This window comes from Scatophagus argus, chromosome 8, assembly GCF_020382885.2.
Source record: "Scatophagus argus isolate fScaArg1 chromosome 8, fScaArg1.pri, whole genome shotgun sequence".
Taxonomy (NCBI): Eukaryota; Metazoa; Chordata; class Actinopteri; family Scatophagidae; genus Scatophagus; species Scatophagus argus.
The window spans coordinates 6,717,414-6,737,152 of record NC_058500.1 but is presented as its reverse complement, the minus strand read 5'-3'; the positions used below and the strand labels follow the sequence as shown (position 1 = coordinate 6,737,152).

The 19,739-nt window shown below is 39.0% G+C and overlaps 1 protein-coding gene across 1 annotated transcript in view; it reads left to right on the top strand.

Moving 5' to 3' along the window:
* The window catches only part of grm4 (glutamate receptor, metabotropic 4), a 158,501-nt gene that overhangs the window by 99,339 nt on the left and 39,423 nt on the right, over nucleotides 1-19,739 (top strand). Inside the window, exon 3 of the mRNA XM_046395769.1 lies at nucleotides 9,688-9,904. Within this exon, the coding sequence (XP_046251725.1) occupies nucleotides 9,688-9,904 (217 nt within the window). The remainder of the gene's footprint in view (nucleotides 1-9,687; nucleotides 9,905-19,739) is intronic.

Sequence of the window (19,739 nt, the reverse complement as noted above, 5' to 3'; positions counted from 1 at the left end):
GAGACACCCATTGTATTAACTGCAAATACATCCAGACATTTCATTAGGTTTCACATTTATTAATCATCTAATGTAAATCTCCCAGAGCTCTCATATAGGAGTATAGTTTAATGATAATTGATTTAAAAAAAATTGGTCACTTGAGATGGAGAGGGATGTTTATGTTCACATTCAGAAAATTTCAGTGTTATTTTTAAAACATTCAACCTTTTTGTTTGTTCTTTTGTGTTAATTCAGCGCAAGCAGAGGGAGGCTCAGTTGAACCTGAGCATTAATTGCACTTTTGCAACTTCCTTTCAGATTTTTGTGGTAATGCATTACATGACAGTGCATTATGTTTTATGCAGTGATTCATTAATCACAAATGTCACTTAGTTCAAATCTCACAACACTCTCAACCTTGAGTAGAGATCATTTGCATGTTTAACGCAAGTAATAATCCAATTTGTAATGAGATAATTAATCACAGTTGCCACTGCCCAAATTAATGATTGCCACAGCTTAGAAATAGAATAACAGTCACGTGAAAAGGGTCCTGAAAGTATGAACAGTATGGAGGGGGGTTGGCTTTCCAAATAAAGGATGAACAATAAGTGCCAGGGCCCATCAGATATTTAATTCAAATGCATCTTTTTTAAATTTGTACCAAGGCAAAGTATGAAAAATGAGCTACCTATTTCTGACAAAAGGTTGAAAATGAAATGGAACATCCCACGCCTGCAAGAAGGGGAAATAAATTCTTATCTAGTATTGCCTGTCTGTTCTCTTATTCCACAGATACAAAGATTTATGCAAACTGTAACAATGCAGAAATGGCTGCTGGCTACTGTTTTGCCCTGCATTTGGTGTGTGTGTGTGTGTGTGTGTGTGTGTGTGTGTGTGTGTGTGTGTGTGTGTGTGTGTGTGTGTGTGAGTGAGTGAGAGAGAGAGAAACAGAGTGCACAATTGAATAAACAAACAATGACAAAAGCAGTTGTGAAGACGGGTTTGTACATCTTAACACAACAGCAAAACTTGTAAATCAGGTCTTGGAACAGTGAAGTGTATGAGACCCGGGGATGTTTGGTGCCTGAATGCAAACTAATCAGCGAGGCTGTTGTTATGCACGCTGAGAAATAAAGTAGAGCTTTAACAACATCGTACTATTTATCAATTAAGTTCTAACCCTCAAACATGGAAATCTGCTGTTCTGTGTAAAAAACATGCAGGCGCACCAAAGGCAGAGATATTTCATTGGTATTGCTAACTGATATGCTGATTTGGATCTGTTTTCCCCTAACAGCAAATTCACTTAACAATCTAAAGTTTTCTAGAAACCCAGCGTTGTTTAAGACTGATTTAAAATTCAAAACAAAAGATACCTTGAAGTCTACCTCTAAGGTTTATCTGCTAAAACCCAATGTAAGAGTTAAGACAACAGTAACATTAATAACATCACTGATCAAATTTGGTGAAGCCACCAACTGCATTTCAAAACACTGATTCAGAGGATTTTATATTTTAGATATGAGTTCAATTCACTTTTTCATGTTGAGGCACACAAGCTGATATTCTATTTTATTTTTTAAATCAGAAATTAAGCTGTGAACCTAATATTTTTGCCCATCATTAAATGAAGCTTGCAAATGAATCAAAGCAAAGATTAGTCATTTCTAATGTACAATAAAACATTAAACTGCAGCCAAACACTGGTGTACCCACAGGAAAGGGAAATATGTAGTAACTAATGATGTGATACAAGCAATAATTTCACAGAGAAACTGTCTACATTAATGTTCGGCAGGAAGGGGAAAACAGAAAATAAAAAACATTTTCTATTTTTACTTCTTATATTTGTGTCCAACATGTCTATCAAATCCCAGAGTTCCATTTGGCAGGTGATTCATCAAAGACTTAACAAATAAGGTTCTTATTTATCATACGAACCTCATCAACAGCATGTACGAACATCAGCCATTAGCTGTAACCTGTAAACACGAGTGTCACACTTATGGATCTAAACAGCATGAGTGCCAAGTCGAGAGAAGCAGGGAATCGTTGAGAGGTGGCATGTTATTTTTGGTCTTTCGTGGTATATTAATGAAATACATAATAACGCTGCCAATATGGTTTGCTTGTTCTAGAGAATCCTTTTTCCTTTGCTGGTTTGGATGGGCTGAGCAACTGCATTGCAATGTGGTTTGCTCCAGTAGAACAGTAGTTGGTAGATATTATTGGCTATTTCTTAGATAATTGTGGGACTAAAAAAAAATACATAAAATTGTAATGTGAACATAAATACTTTTTAACATATTTTACATATTTTTATTAATCTCAGTTCATCTTACAGAATAATAATGGGGTGATAAACACCCCCAATTATATGAATCCCTTCAGTCAGAACTGTTGGTGTGTCTGAAATCACTCTTTCATTCCCTGTTTAGAGGACATGCAGTATTTTAAACTACAGTTAGCCGAAAAATTGAGCTTTTGGACACTAATGAGCGACCATTTCGCATCACTGAGAGGTGTAGCTTTGCATGACATTCAATGTTTCTATCCATCAAAAATGAAAGTATGACTTTTAAAACATATTTATTAGTAGTATTAAACATACTATTTATATAAAAGGTAAATATAGTGCACAAACAGGTAGAATATAGGGGGTGATTTCTGACAGTTTAATTCTCATACACACATACTTTGATGCACACACAACATCCACATTTTTCAAGCATATCACTGTCAAGCTGTCAAGTTGTCAGTGGACTTTTACTGAAGCTGGCAGCAGTGCCAAAGTGTTTTAACACAGCTCTTTATGTCTCCGCTTGGCTTCCATCCATTGAGAACAATAAACATATTTGTTGACAGTAATGTCGAACATTTTCTGTCTGTCTGGACCCTTAGAGACTCCTGAATCTATGAAGAACTGAATTTTATTAAGAGCATAGAGGTTGAGGGATGTACACTGCTGACGTTGTGCCACTAGCCAGCTAAACCTGCTGAATGCAGAGAAGGGCTGTCTTGCTTCAGTTAGCTTTTAACGCAGCTCGTGAGTCATGGAGACAGAAAAACCATGTGGTGTTCTTGATTTAATAACTCGTGTTCTCAAATTACTAATTTGAGTTCTCAATTTAATAATTCATGCTCTTCAATTAGTAATTTGTGCTCTCAATTTATTGTCTTTCACAACGAGAAAGCCACAAAGCCACTCACACATAAGGCTTTTTCCATACTCCAGCTCTGAGACAAAAGCTGCCATGTTGCCAGAGCCACACACATAAACACACTTCTCCAAAATCACTAAATACCTTTGTTGCATGTTGAGTAAAGCCTCTCCCACTTTTTCATTTACAATATCACAGAGTCTAAAATGTGGCAGATTATTAAATTTTACCTCTTATGTTCATGTCACTGTGTTAGGAGCAGAATGAATGAGCTGTTGAAAGTGGATAAATATATGGATGACAGAGTAACTAAAAATTATTATTTTACAAATTTTTGAGCTGAACGTTTCATTAATCCTTTACATGGCTATGACAGAACAACTGTAGCAAGATAGCAATTTGTCACTGCAAGATGTAATCCAGCCATAATCAGTGATAACAGTTTGGACATTTCATGCCATGGGCTGAAGTTGGCACATTATTGATCAATAATTAGATTACATTATCAAATGGCCGGCTGTAATTTGCATCTGATACACTATAATCGCATTCCAGACAATCTCAAAGAGCACATGCACAAAAAATGAGTTGAGGTTTGCATGCTGTCAGTGGTTCCTGCAGTGATGTTGGAATGGCACAGTTCGGTTTAGCACAGTCTGGCACAGTTTGGAAACAGGGTGAAGGATTCCTGCATTTGTTAAGCATTCAAATCCACATTTGGAGTTAAAATTTTATATTATGATGGACATGTGGCAGATCAGACACAATGCAGTCCTATGCAAACAATTCTAAAGACACTATTCATGAATTGTAGAGGCAATACTAAAGAGATGCAAAAAGGGGAATGGTAAGAAAGATTAATTTGATGCTACCTGGCAGAAAAGCAGACCAGAGTTGGCCCAAGCATCTGTGCTGAGCTATTACTGTTCACTTTAGTCTCACTATATTGGTCTCTGTAACAATAGGCTGAAAAACTTCAACTTTATGACTCAGCAGGTTAGTTTTGCAGTTAGTCAGTGTCAGGACATGATGTAGAGGAAGCAACCTCTTTTACTTGGCAGAAGTGAGGGGAATTTGAGGTGCTATATGTAAGAATTGGACACCTGATGAACTCATAAATAAATGAGAGACATTATATTGCCAAAGTAACTGCTAACTGTAGATGCTAATAGCCTAGCTAGTAAGGTGATCCAAGTCAAGACTGGGAGCTGGGACCAGGAGAGCTGGTCAATTTCGTCATGATGTATTATATCACTTCTTTGGACAACAATAGGTTATTTGTTGATAATTCAAGTCTGCTATGATATGATTTTGATGCCTGGGATCAATATGAGATAGTACCATGCGTCCATTTAACACAATAAGTTACAGAGGAAGCTGCGAGTCACTACACTAGTGACTAGAAGGAGTGACTAGGAGTGTGTACATTAGGATTACATTGTGGAGTTGTGATGTCATTTTTCAATCTTAATCATCAATATTTACTCCTTTTCTGACTAACCTCCTGCCCTGTTAGCATAATTTATTTATCGTAAGTAAGTATGGCAGCACAGTATGCGAGTATGCAATAAACAAAAGGTAAAAAGAATTATGGTTGCATTGCTTTTCCTAGTTCACATACATATCTTTGAGCTGTTATCAATAGCCAGCATTAGCTAACTGTCGGTTGTCATCCTTACATAGTTCATGGTTTTAGCTTAATCTGATGTGCTATGAAAATATCACATACCACAAACTCCACTCTTGAGTTTTATGTCTGTTGTTTTGTTGTAATTTGAGATTAAATATCAACATGTCACACACAGTAACAGCAGTCTTGCATAAAATGCCAAGCAAGATACATGTGTTAGTTCAAGCAAAGCCTTTTCTGTCTCCATATATTGAAACTTATTTACAGGAATTATATATTGAAACATTTCCAGAACTTGATGAAAGGTTTTGATTTTTCTTCCCCAGCAAACAGTACAGATGTATAACATTTCTGTACAGTTCTAATGAGCATCATTACTCCTGCGTTGATGCAGTGCCAAATGAGCTCATTGAATTTTTAAAAAGGCACAGTTATTTAAAGCAAGTGATTTGAACATTAAATCTGCATCAAAAATCTGCTTGAGACTCACATCACAGCAATTAAGCATATTTCCCAAGCCCATTAGCAATTAAATGGATAGTTCTTGGGTGAGGGATGCAGATTAAAGGTAAACTTTGGGGGTGGAGGGGGGCACTATGTATTGGTACTCTGCATGAAATGACAGGGTCACAAAAAGCTCACATCAGAGGACAGGAAGATCAGCTGCATAAACCTTAGCTTGAACAGATGGTAAGCGCATGCAGCATCACTAAAATGAAGCCATGAGAATGGTTCTGAAGAGCCTCCTAAGATCTTAACCACTGAATCTGGCTGCCAGTATAGTGAGCCATCCTCAATTCAGTTGCACAGTGCAGCTTTCACACGTCGAACCCCTGCCAAGATATTCTCTCCTTGCTCGCATATGGGACATTCGCTTTTCACAACACAACACATGCCTTTATTTTTTCCCTCCCAATCCCTCTTTCTTTTGATTCTCTAGAGGGAGATCAGAGGAGGCCTTTGCTGAGGAATTTAATTTCTTGAGTCAATGCTAAGAAGTGACTGCGTTCTATTAGAGGGAGCACACTGTTCAGGACTATCGCTGTAGTCCAGTGAGCAGGAAATCTCGCCAACACAAACATGATAAGCTCTGCCTGTCCCGGTTCTTGACAGAATGCTGAAATTGTGTGATTGTTACAGCAGTAAAAATCCCTCAGGTGAAAAATACAACACAGAGTAGCTTCACTGCAGCTCCCACTTATTTGGCAGATATGGGACTAGATATGTCAAGGAAGCATCACAATACATGACAGCAGAAAAATTAAAAACACACACACAAAAATGAGATATTTTAAACCAGGGCCAAAACATTTACTTTGATATATATAGTACTGCATGATTTTCCTAACAAACATTCTTTTAGAACAATTTTTTTATTACTTTGTATGTATTCAACACACATTTTAAGCTCTAAGAAAGGATTCACTGTCAGCTAATAATTGGTGCAGAACTAGCAGGTACAGTCATGAATGTCAGCCAGTAGTCTTGATGATGATGATGTCTGTGTTTTTACGGCCCTCTGGGAGGAAAGTTTATATAATGATGCTGACGGGTGACATGGGAAGAAGAAGCCACACACACATTTCCATACATGTGCTATCACCTCATGTTTTATTCCTAAGAAGATAGTTACCCTGCGAGATTAACAAATAAAAGCATATCTATCACTCTGACACAGAAACTGAGGAAGCGAATTGTAGGTGCAAATGGCTAAAGGACTAATTTTCACTGTGCAGCTATGTGCTAGAACACTGAAATAATCTATAACCAGCCATCATTAACACGTTCCAAACACCTTTGCACAACACTTTACTTTCAGTCTGCTAGATCCTTGCTTGTGACGTAAAGCAGTGCGAAAAAAAAACAAAAAAAAAACAGGTTCACACTTTCACTTCTAAGAGTGAGTGAAACACAGGGAGAAAAGTTCTGCCTAACATAATAGGCTGGCTCGAGGAAATTCAATCGAATGCAACTGGACGCTTTTAGTCCAGTTGCATTCGATTGAATTTCCTCGAGATAACCACGACCTGGATGAATGAGAATATTCTCGCATAATAGGCTGGCATAAAATGAGCAAACTTGGGAGTCAGGTGTACCTTAGGCCTGCTGTTACCACCAGGTGTTGAATCAAGTCAGCTGACGGATGCCAGTCCACAGGGTGTACACTCAACACGTGTGGGAGACCCCATCAAGGTCTGTGTCTGTAAGAGCATCCCATAGGAACACATGCGTGAAGCGTGTCCACCTCCAACATCGATGTCATTCAGTACTCGCGGTTCATGAAGCAGTGAAATTTGCACAAGCAATTCAAGCTCAAAATAAGGCGTGCAACGCAGAAATGCTGTGTGGGCAGGGCACAGAGTGATGGCCTGGGACAAGTGAGTCCAGCAGGCTGACATGCAACGTGCACACACACAATTAGCACACATACACACACATTTTCCAGTTCAGCCTTTTGTCTTCTTTGAAATGGAATCAAGTTAACAAGGTTGTATCTGAGTGGCATGTTTGCCATATCACAAGTCATTACTTCTATTGCCAAGCCTCCACTGAAGCACAACTCAAAGATACTACAATAACATGACACAAGAGGACATCTCTTACATCCACTCATTACAAGTTGTGCACTCGATGCCCCTTGTTCTGGATCCTCGTGGCAAAAAGAGAATCAGTGTTGAGTTACATGGGTTGTTATGAGCTCTGAGGTCATGGGTACAGATGGAACAGCTGTGCTACTAACACAGGCTACAGCGAGGAGCACAGTAGTAGTGGAATCAGTGCAGTGCTACAGTGGACCACATCAAAGGCCTCTGCTGTGTGAAGTGAGGGAGGGAGGAAGGGATGATTATCGCTTCCACAGCAGTCTGTCTGCAGTCAGTGGAGCAAATATTGGTAAAGACAGACTTTGGTGGATAAAGTTTACTTTGGTAAGGTATTGCTGGATGCAAGTACTGTAATTGGATAGGTAAACAGAGCCCGGATATCTCAGTACAGAGCATCAGACTTTTAATCTGAGGGTCCAGGGTTCAAGTCCCTGTTGGGGGCAGCCGTGGTCTCGAGGTTGGAGAAGCGGATCGGAGGGTCGCCGGTTCGATTCCCCCACCGGACGGGCAGGAAAAATTTGGGTGTGGTGGAGCACATCATTAGCTGATGTGCCCTTGAGCAAGGCACTTAACCCCCAAATAAGCTCCCCGGGCGCTTGATGCTGCCCACTGCTCCTGTGTGTGTTTCACTGCATGTAATTTAACTGGTGTTGCATGTGTGTGTTCAACTAAGGATGGGTCAAATGCAGAAGACAAATTCAGTGTGTATATGTAAAAATATATATACTGTTAATGAAGCTGATTCTTCTTCTTCTTCTTCTTCTTAAGGAGGTAACATTTTTGACAAAACCTGCTATTTTTATTTTCAAATTTCGAGAAAGTCATGCATCCAAAATAATGTCCTGACATAAGGCAGGTTCCAATATTTTTCAGTGCTATATTCAGCTTAACCCTCCATCCCTCTCAGCAGGGATGCTCAAAGGTGACAGTATTTGTCAGAATCCCCAGAGCAACACAGAGGTGCCATGACAAACAGCATTTGGAAAGGATGAGCAATACATCATTCACATGTCAGTCATCAGACGGAAAGGCCCTGTCAGAGTCAGATATTCTGATTTCCTTTTGATCTCACTGAAAAAAAATGTGTCATTGCAATTCAAATGTTAATGAAAGAATTCAACATAAGAAAAACAGCATAACTTAAAGCACTGGGGAGTACCGGAAGGTGCAAGTTTTATAAATGTAAAGTTTGATCATACTATTGCAAAAACTAAGCTACACCTCCAAGCGGCATTTTATTTCTTTTATTGGCCAACATCGCTTGTTTATGTTACTTTCAGCATTTGAGTGTGAAAATAATATTTGATTTCTTGGATCAAGATGTTTTTGAAAGGCAGGAACGGCTGAAAGGACAAGCGGTCTACTTCAATATGGTGCTGCTTCATGCACTTCGCAAGACTGCCACTTTCTTGACGGCTGGGAATCAGGACAAAAAAAAAAACTGTCTCAGCATCAAAAGTGTGTCCATATTAAGTTAAACCATGAAACACATTACTGAATGTAATCATATCTGGTCAGCTAACTTCTTAACTGAGCGGCACAGAAGCTATAGTACGATCACAGAAACTATGACAGCCGTAAATCTGAAACAACCTGAGCAAGCAAAAGTTGAGATTACATACCAAGAGTTTAGTGCTTAAGGAGGCCTCTGAAAGAATATGTTGTGAAACTAAGAACAGAAGAAATTAAACCTTTTATAACAGCAGAACATGAAGAGAAGCATGACTCCTCATCTGTAGCTGCTTTTACATCTTACAAATGCATTTTTAAACAGATTTATCAAAAGAATATTCTCATTTCATTTAATGATTATGAATGAAATCTGAAGCATTTTACCATCAGATCAATACGTCTGACTGGCTGGAGTTTTCTAGCTTTACCCATTAAAAAAATAAAGGCTTTCATTTCAGACAGAAATGCTGAGATTTATTGCAGCTGAGGAGACAAATCATCTATTGCTTACGTGTTTTTCAACACCAAATACATCTCACATTATGTTAGTGACAAGTGTGAATTCATGAACAGATTAGTGTTGCTTGACTGGCATGGAAAATACTTCTCAGAAAGTATTGTAGCTAAGCCTGTGATTATCAGGTCTATTTAAAGCAACAGCGTGCCAGCTGTAGAGGGTGAATAACAACCAGGGGAGCAGTTGAGATTTCAGCAGATGTTAGGTGTCATATTACAATCATGCATTTGTACAAGAAACTGCAAGGAACCTTCCTGCTGTGTGGATAATTCATTTTACAAAGCATATTATTCAGTGCATAACAACATCTCTCGCTGTCTCTTTCGTGCTCTCCCACAGATACCTCAGGTGAGCTATGCTTCCACGGCCCCGGAGCTGAGCGATAACACCCGCTACGACTTCTTCTCCCGGGTTGTGCCCCCAGACACATACCAGGCCCAGGCCATGGTGGACATTGTCAAAGCCATGCGCTGGAACTATGTCTCCACGGTAGCTTCCGAGGGAAACTATGGAGAAAGCGGTGTCGATGCGTTCATACAAAAGTCGCGAGAAGACGGTGAGTAGTAGCTTTTGACTTTTTTTCCCCAATGCTATTAGCAAATAAAGCTATAACAAACCAGTGAACAGAAACATACATCTCTCAATCCTCGATTAGCTCTGCCAACTTACTTTTAAGTCAGTCATCAGATCATCACAATAATGCTATGTAGCTGAATATAGAGCTACAAAAAAAGGTTGAGGGCATGACTCGTCAAACATTCAGGACAGTACCATTTTTTGCAAAATTCAGTTAACTTGAATACAATCAACAAATTAGATGTTTCAAATATTAAAGACTGAGTCTTATCAGTGCAGACAGTACAATTTGAAACGAATGTCATTGTTTTAGCCAGTCCTACCTGAGGTAGGAGGTTGCTGTCGCGGAGGCACTATAAACACAGCTTGGGAAGATGTTTGACACTGACACTTCTTGGTGCAACCTGCACTTAAAGTATACTTAAGTATCCTCTGCATTACCTGATTAACAATGCTCTGGAGAGATGCAAATGACTATTGCATTTTTTTACGAATTAGAAATGATTGATGCTGAAATCTGAATTCTGTTCCGGAAATCTGACTTTTCACTGAGCTGCCAACTCAAACCTCCAGGGAATACATCTATACAAGAGTACATACAGTACATGGAACTGAAGTAAATTGAATTTGATTTTCAGATATTGAAAAGCTGTGAGAGTGTGAAAACGAGGCTGCACAGCCAGCCCAGAGCAACATAAGGAGTTGGCATTGTACAGTGCTGGGAATACAGTCATTTTGGCGCAGGAAGCTGCCGGCTCACGCTCAGTCTGACCCCTGACCCTTTCTGAAGCAGAATGTAATCACTACCGACATGTCCAGTACTCTCTGTGCCACAGCATCCCATTTTTTCCTGCCAGCTCTAAGCTGCTGCCCATCATCAGTTGTCCTGGAAAAGCACCAGCAGCAGATTACTCCTGCAGAAACCTCCAGTCTGTCCAGCTCAAATGCCTATTTGCCTAAAAGTCTATGCAAAGAGGACTCAAAACCCAACACAACAATTCCAATATGATTTGAGCTTTCTCTCTCTATATATCCATTCTTTAATTTTTCCTACTTTAAAAGACACTGCTGTTTAATGCTAATTAAGTTTTAACCCTGCACATGAATTTAAATAGTTTGGTATGTACCTCAGTACCTACAGTCATGTAGAGATTGGAGTCATCCTTTACATGGGTTAGTGGGTGGAAAGGGATTCCCAAATGAATCCTCCACAAACTGGCATGTAGTTTAAAAAGTTGAAATCCAAAGTGTCTGTTGTGAAACTAAGAACAGAAGAAAGTGACAAAATGTCAGCTTAGTTGAGAGTGTGATTCGCTGTACTTTTGCATTTTAAATGTTTAAATCTTTGCTGAATGGGAATAAAATCATTAGAGGCATCTATTATAGGTGGAAATATCAAGCGAGTCTGTGGCTGTAATGGACTGAAAGAAAACCACAAGCCAGTGCAAACAATTCAGCATCAAAATAAGACTTTGATTAGCATTTAGCGATGTCACACATTAACTAGAAATTCGAAAGACAAAAGAGATGGCAAGATAAGGCTTCTAGCTTTGAATGTCCCAACACAGAAGCTCGAATATCTGTCTTTAGAGACTTTTGTTGCGGTTTCTAAAAGCTGTTTACCAATGTATTTTTTCAGGAGGGAACATGAGGGAGCACAACAGCAGAAACAAGCTTTTGGTTGTCGAACACTTTCTTTACCAGTTGATTGATTTAACTACCTCACAATAAAACACAGCATGTCAGGCAAAAACTGTCAACCACGCAGGCAAATCATTGTTTAGAGACAAACGCTGCAATCTTTTCACTGTCTCTCAGTTGTAAAACAAAAATTTAGACAAATATCTGTCAAATCAGCCAGCTGACAGCTCCTTTACTTGTGGGGATTATGAGCGATTTTTTGCTGAAAATTTCCAAACGTCTGTTTTCTCCATGCTGAAGGACTGTCCGATTCCCAAGAGCTGTCTTCCAATTCGACATTTGATTGATTACACGCAACAGACATAGAGGACAAGCAGGCTGCTCTGTCAAAATCAAAGCCACAGGTATTTGGCTGCTAAATGAGTTCTGCAGTTGTCTGCTCACATAATGAAACAGCCAGATCAGAACTGGCCAAATGTTCTATCTCATTAAACAGCCAAAGGCCACACTGAGCAGCAGTCTCACCCATGTAATGTCACTGTGGCCCTGTTTTCACTGTGCAGTTTTGTTTTTTGTTTTTTTGTTTTTTGTCGATCAAAACTCATTTGGGCTTTGAATGGCAGTTTGGAAATGTTGAAGTAGGATAAGTTAACAGTTTCTTTAGCTTTATTGAACAAAATCTCTTCGTAAAATCCAACAGGTACAGAAGAGACCAATGAAGGGGCCACAAAGGTGTTCATTTCCTAGTTACATCTGTACTTTGAGCACTTCCTACATTATTCAGGTCTCTATAACTTATTCCGTGTCATGCTCCAAATCGCGAGGTAACATAACTCTGCATCACCTTTGCTGAGGACACATCGCTATGAGCATTTACCATCCCCACATTTAGTCCCACGTATGAGAGACAGCAGAAACAGCTAACAGCAGCTCGATGCCTACTTTCCATAATGCAGGGTGAACACATTGTGCAGGAACTGCCAATAATATGACAGAAAAGTAACATCTCAGCAAGCCAGGCTAATGAGCTTCCACCTTCCAAAAGCTGAATGCTGCTAAGGGACAAATATCTTCCATTATAGGCATGTACAGATGACGATCTTTCGACAGTGGCTCACTGTGGAACAGCATTAGTTCCCAAATGTCAGTCCACTGTTGCCACTGTAAATGCCCACCCTCATTAAAGTTCAAACACTGTTTAAACAAACGATATCAAAAGAATTTTTTTTTTTTGTCTTTGCAATCATGAAAGAATATGCACAATAACTGCAGTCATAATAGTTTATATTTTCTTTGACAAAAAAATGCAGGGTAAAATAAAGTTCTTTGAAAGGACTTTATCTTTGAGATTAGCACTGTATTTGTTCAGTAGCTGAGATGCTAACGCTAAGGAGAAACAGACCGCTGTGTTGACCCACAAACCATATGCTTGTCAGGTCCTACAGTCAACACAACACAGCTGGTGTTTCTGTGGCAACAATATTTTTTCAGCACTGTCCACAGCTGATCTCAAGCTCATTAATGGACATATTTTTCATTTGGCCTTTTCTTCACAGAAGAAAATTTTGCAGTTTAACATTTTTGTTTAATGCTAGCTGGGGGACAAATCTAAAAATTTGTCCCGTAGTGTGACAAAAAAAAAACAAAACAAAAAAACTAAGGCAGAAAAATCAAGATATCAAAAATATTCCAGCCATTCAAATATTCATTTACTTTTACCACATATCTGTTTGCTTCATTACAAACTGAAAAAGAATCATGAACATCTGACATTCAGCAGAGGAAATAATCCTACTTATATCCTGATTATGTTTAATTTTAGATTTCTGGTCGAATAAACATTTTCAAAAATGATGTTAGAGTGTGTGGGGTTGGTGGCAGGGATGCTGAGGTGCTAGATGAGAATTTGATAGCATTTGATCCAGGCTCACTGGGATTTCAAGTGGAAACAGAATTAAACCTGAAACTCGCACAGCATTTGATCAGACTGGCTGGACCCGAGTTTCTGGATTGTCGAGTGGAAACAGTTTGACATTGGAGCAGTCGATATGTCAGGGGAGGTTGCAAATAACCTTTAGTGTTTCTGTGAGAGCAAGCGTGAACTTGAGCTGGAAAGAATGAGAATAACAATTAAGACAATTAACGAGGACTGACATGCTTCTGCTTAGGTAACCGTGTCTTTAGTACATGAAGTCTAGAACATGGTTCTCATGAGTTAAAAGATTTTTTGGAATTAAAGTGTTTTGAAGATCAGGACTGGCAATTTTGCTCCTTCTAAATGCAGCACACTTTTAGTTATCAGTAAAAATGTGTAACTATGAATGTTCAGACTCTGAATGAAGACAATGTGTTCTCGACAGAGTTTCAATAATCCTGGTAGTGTTTCTGACAAAAGGTCTTCTGCAGTGTTCATTTTAGAACAGACTTTGTTTTTGTTCACCATGTACAAGGCTCTTAAATCCAATTGGAAGCAGCTTTCTGTTTTTTTACAAATCTGTTCTTCAGCGGAGACAAATCAGAGGATAACAAAGCTGTAATACATTAGTGTCATCGTGTCCATTAGAAGTTACATCGTCGTGATCTACATTTCTTTCATGACTCTTGCACTTGCTTTCCTAAACAAAAGGGAGATGTGTAGTCTACTATGAGGAAATGATAACCTAATTTTCCCCTTGCATGTTGCCATAGTGAACTGCCTTACAAAACACTGAAAATGTTGGCAAGTTACTGCTTGCAGTTACTGCTTACTGCTTTCCCCTTCTTTTATAGGAACTTTGCGAATGTCTCTGGATTTATCTGGACAGTGAAGCCACAGATCTGTTGATCTCAAATTGGAAATTTACATCACAGATTAATCCAACCGCAGTATAATACAGTACAATGTAAAATTGAGTAACTTGTTTGTAATTTTATTGATTGAGTAGGTCGTGATGAAGGATGTAAAGGCACATTTATGATTTTGTTAGACTCTAATGCCCTAAAACTATTTGTGGTCCTCCGTCCAGAAACACCTGTCCCCTGAGTGATAACACTTCCTAGACCAACTGGCGTCCCACATACACCTAGCTCTAAAATGGCTCCTATATGTACATTAAAAGAATAGTTATCAGTTTAATATCTGACCAGTATTGCTTGTGCCTGCTAGTGAGGGTAGCCGCATGCTGCTATACGATTATTTAACGGCCCAATGGGAGCAGCTGCTGACTCAGATGCAAACACAAAGTTGTAAAATTCAGTAAACCACTCCGCTCCAGTGTTGCGGTCAGCACTTGGTTCGGTTTGTCATTTGCTAAAAGTCTTTTCATCCCAGTCACATTTTTTGCCTTCCCCAGACCTGGGATGAGGGGACATTGCTTGAGCCCTGCAATATGCTATGGCCGAGAGAAAACATCTCTCTGAGCACCCTTATTATACAAAACCCTTCACTGCACCCAGAAACCATTTGTCTCAGGGTTGACCAAAGTGGTCCACCACCAAACCAATCAACCATCAGACTAATGCTGGTGTTCCTAGAGCCAGAAGACCCAGTGAAAGTGAAAAAACAGAAGAGGGAAGAGATGCATAAATGTTTCATGTTATAGACCATGCAAGCTTCACAAGTAAGAACCTGTCTGCCTTGGTCTCAAATCTGTGTCAGCTCCTGAATATGCGCATGCTAAATACTGTCATGAGGACAGTCTAATAAATGGCAATACATCAGACATCATTTCATCAGCAGTTGCTGCACTGTCACTGAAATGTTCCACCTTCGAGATTTAAAACCGTTTTCAGAAAGCTGTGTTTTCATTTGGGTCATTCCTGTTTTGTAACAATATCCATCAAACCAACCCTTGGGATAAAAGCTGGACTGTCATTATGGAGGATAATTGCAGGGAAAAAAAAGGAATAAAACAGTTTTTCAGTGCGATGTCTCGCTGTTGTCACCCCTGAAATACACTGTCCTTGATGCAGCAGTCACTGCTCCCTCAGTAGATTTCTTTCTGTTTATTCTTCTCTCTGAAAAGCTGCTGTGCCCCTCCAGTGTCCTTATTAGAGTGTGTATGGTGCTCTGCAGTAATGGAGGATGACATTCTGTGTCATTTTAGTCTCACCTTGTGAAAAGTAGTCAAATGTCAAAATTTTTTCCAGAGGATATTGCAAACCTTCCTCATGTATCCCTGTGTGGAATCAAATTCAGTGGATTTTACAGACTCAGGTGGTGGCACTCCTCAAGTATCTTTATTAGCTGTAATTACTTTATCATTTTCATGAAGTAGTCTCAAATTTTTCAAATTTGAATACTGACAGTCAAATATTGTTATATAAGTTCAGTTCGATTGATAATTTCCAAATATAAATCAGTTTTTCTTGTCCTAAATGACAGTTGATGCGGGACAGGAGGAGCAGGAGGAGGGCACTGATAGCACACAGGGTTGACACGGAGATTATGCAAATGTTAGAAATGAGGGATGCATGGTGCACCCTTTGTCATGAGGGAAATGTCAAGAGGAATGATTTGAATACTCATTAACCCAAAACACTCAGTGAAAAATGCTGTCTGAAAGAGTTTTCAGTAATATTTTTAAATGTTCTGTATGGACAAACAGAATATTAATTTTAAGGTATCAAACCAAACAGGGTATTGCTTATTGCACCTTATGAGCCTATGTTACTGTAGCTATTATAAAGATTTCACAATGATCGGGCACTGTAGTCTGTGTAATTAATTGATTTCATATGTAAAGCCTTATTCTGCCCTTATGAAAGGAATTACCAGAACAGTCCGACTAGACAGTCCTGTCTAAAGTAGTTTATTTTATTGTTCTAATTATACTCTCTGTGAAAGGAACAAAGGAAGGAAGAAAGAGAGGAAGGAAAGAAGAAATGAGGGAAGGTAGGAGTTCATGTCCCCTTTGGTTCAACATGTCAGACACAGGAAATCCCTGTCAGAGCTCAGACAGCTGCTCCTCTTGCCTCACTGAGTCCTGATGGATTCTGTGTTGGACTTCTGAGGGTTAGAAGAGATGTAAGGTGAACCACCTGCATCGTTGGTAATACCCCAGCACTGTTCACCTGCTGATATTATTCATAATACTGCACGGCCATCCGGTGACAATTGGCACCAGACAGTCTGTTACATATTTTTTTATATATTTGCTCTAGGGCACAGAGCACTTCGTGACTTAAACAGCTACATATTGATAAAACAGAAAAAGCCAGAAATATAATAAGTATGACTTGACTAGAAAACAAGAGCAAATGTTTGAACTTGCATGATGTATTTTTTTTCCCCAAGACAATGACAGAACAATCATTTAACTTTTGTTAAGCTTTAACAAATAGAGAAATAAAGAAATATTTACTAAACTCAAAGAGTAACATTTTGATTCAATTTCCCCCTTTTTATCACCACTTCAGTCACATCGTTAAGCTACTCTGCCCATTTATCACTCTTCTTTTTCCATTCTTCATTACCTTGTTTGATTAGCAGTTTGCATCATTTCACAAACTGTTTTATATCTTTAAAACTGTCACATCTACATTTCTAAGGGTTGCTTTATGATCCTTTCAACCACCTGGAACTTGGTTCCTCAGACAGTTTGAAAATCAATGAAGGGTTTTATCTGCAGGTGTGCAGAGAGAGAAAGGCTGCCACAGATTATTTGCATAATGTGCTTTATCTCATCATGTCACAGAGACATGCCAACACTGCATGACAGAATGTCCCAAACTTTCCAATTAGAACACGAAACTCAGATCTGCAGGTTTGGTGTATCTCGCTGGAAGTTTCTCTCTAAATCTGTCTGATCCTGTGTTAAACGTCAGGTTGACATTTTTGCAGTTTTCACAATTTTATCAGTGACAGGTGATTAGGAAGGTTAGCTAATCTGGAAAATGTGAAAATAAGACACTGTGTATTTGTAGTTACATAATGAAGTTGTAATTCACTGAAGGAACAAATGTTCGTAGAGATATTTAAGCTTGTTCACTTTGAGGCCAGATGCTTTTAAACCACTGCTTTGGCACAAAAACAGTTTAACAGCAGGGAGCATTTATCTTAGGATTGTTCAGTACAGTATCTTGAAGAAGTTGTAGGAGGAGCAAGGCTGGTCTGGCCTCTGGGGCTTGTCTGAGGCAATATTAAAGGTGAACACACTTTATCACAAAATGGATGAACCCTCAGGTTGTTGGATTGTGCTGCATCTTAGGGGGCATCTGTGAACCTTGGTGCAGACTGATGGTGCAGCACATTTTAGAAATAAGACAGGGCAGTGAGTCTGCGCTTGAAGTACATGAACTATTTGAAAGTCATTTCTGAGAATAATAATTAGTCGAAAACAAAGTTTGAGCTCTCTTGCAGAAACTCCTGGAAAATTATTTTCCCTCTATTCAACAAGAGAGGTGAAGTATCCAGATTGGTGTTTTGGTCATTAGTTCCCCTAATGGCAAACCTCGCCCCATGCCTGCTCATGAACAGTTGAGCCTTTCGTGGACGTCCCTTTCATACACTGTCATGATACTACCTGGTACCAATGAATCTATTTACCTGTGAAATGTTCCATCAGGTGTTTGTTTCTTTTTTTCTGAGCAGTACACAACTTTCACTGTCTTTTGTTGCCCCTGTCCCAACTTGTCTGAATTTAATTTACACGGTAGTGATGATGTAGTGCAATACGATGCACCAATACTGCACGCATACACATATGCACACATATTGCCAAAAAACACAGCACTGACCGTTAATACCGCTACAGCTCTTTGTCTGGGACCACACAGAACTTGCTGTTGGCAGTATCAGCAGATTGCAAAGAACAATGCCGGCGATGCCAAGAAGCTATTTATCACATCAGAGGCATTGTTGTGATGTGTCAGGGGATGGAAAAAAAATGTAAATTCAGGATGTCAACCAATATGTTACTCCTGTTCTCTCAGAAAAATATGCTAGCTACTGAAGGTAACATATTGAGCCTGACATTCAAACATCACAAGCAGTTTCAGGGAAGTCTCCAGCAGGTTTTTGACAACGTGAAAATGTGCACCTTAAAGCCTGCTGCAGTCATGGCTCTTCGACCATGCCCACGTCTGATTAGACAGCAGCATAAATGTCTGCTGTGCCTCATATAGTTTCTACGCATCAGCTAAGGTTTAACAACATTTTCATCTTGAGAGCTTTGCCATGTGGATTCTACTTAGTGAGAGGAAAGTCCCACGGTTGTCAGGTGAGTCACTTTAGCACAGTTCAGAAAAGCTCATTTCACAGTGCTCAGAGAACTGTCTTTGATTTATAAATCATCTGCGCTTAGAAAGAAAATGTCATTCAGTCATTTTGAAATCTAATTTATAGTCGCCCCAGAACATGTTGTCAAGTATCTATTTTTTTTTTTTTCCCATTCAAGATCTGGCAACTGAATAGACAACATGCTCTCCAGCAAATGACACGCAGTTCTTATTCTCTCCTCGAGAATATAAAATTCATCACCAAATCAAATTAACTGTATTAGAAGTATCTTCGGGTCAACTTGCCACTTTTGCACATTGGTGCAAAAAACTTGAACTGGAACTGCTATTAACACAGCTCAGAACTTTACAGCTGCCGAAAAATGGGACAATGTTGGATTTCTGGAGCTCCTGCCGACGCAGACGAATCATCTGTGCTTACACCACACAGAGCTGAAATTATTATTTTTTTTCTAATGTGATAAAAATAAAAAGTGCTGCTGCTGTTTGCTGCAACAACAGTGTTTCAAAGTATATTAAGAAACAGGAGTTTATTTTACTTGAGATCTGACAGATTGAAGTTCCTAATAGGCAATATTTGGTGCAAATATTCAGTGTTTTAACTGAATTGCAAGTTCTTAAAAATCCTATATTAGTATAATACCAAATGTCTTCTAAAGTGTAACTTTAGCACACTGTTGTTGAGTGAACATACAAAACATGATAACATTGATAAATAAGAGTATTATGTGTTATCCTTTCAGATTGTTAAAACCAAATCAATTTTGATTATGGATTTACATCAAAATGCTGCATTTATTTTTACTTTATTCTACCTGCATCGTTTACAAAACACGGAATCAAACCTAATCACAGTTTCTAAACGTCCTTCAAAATGATAGTGTGCTTTCCAGTAAAAATGGCCTTATTAAAAAACACATTGCAGTGGAGGCACTGCGTATTTACAGCATTCACCA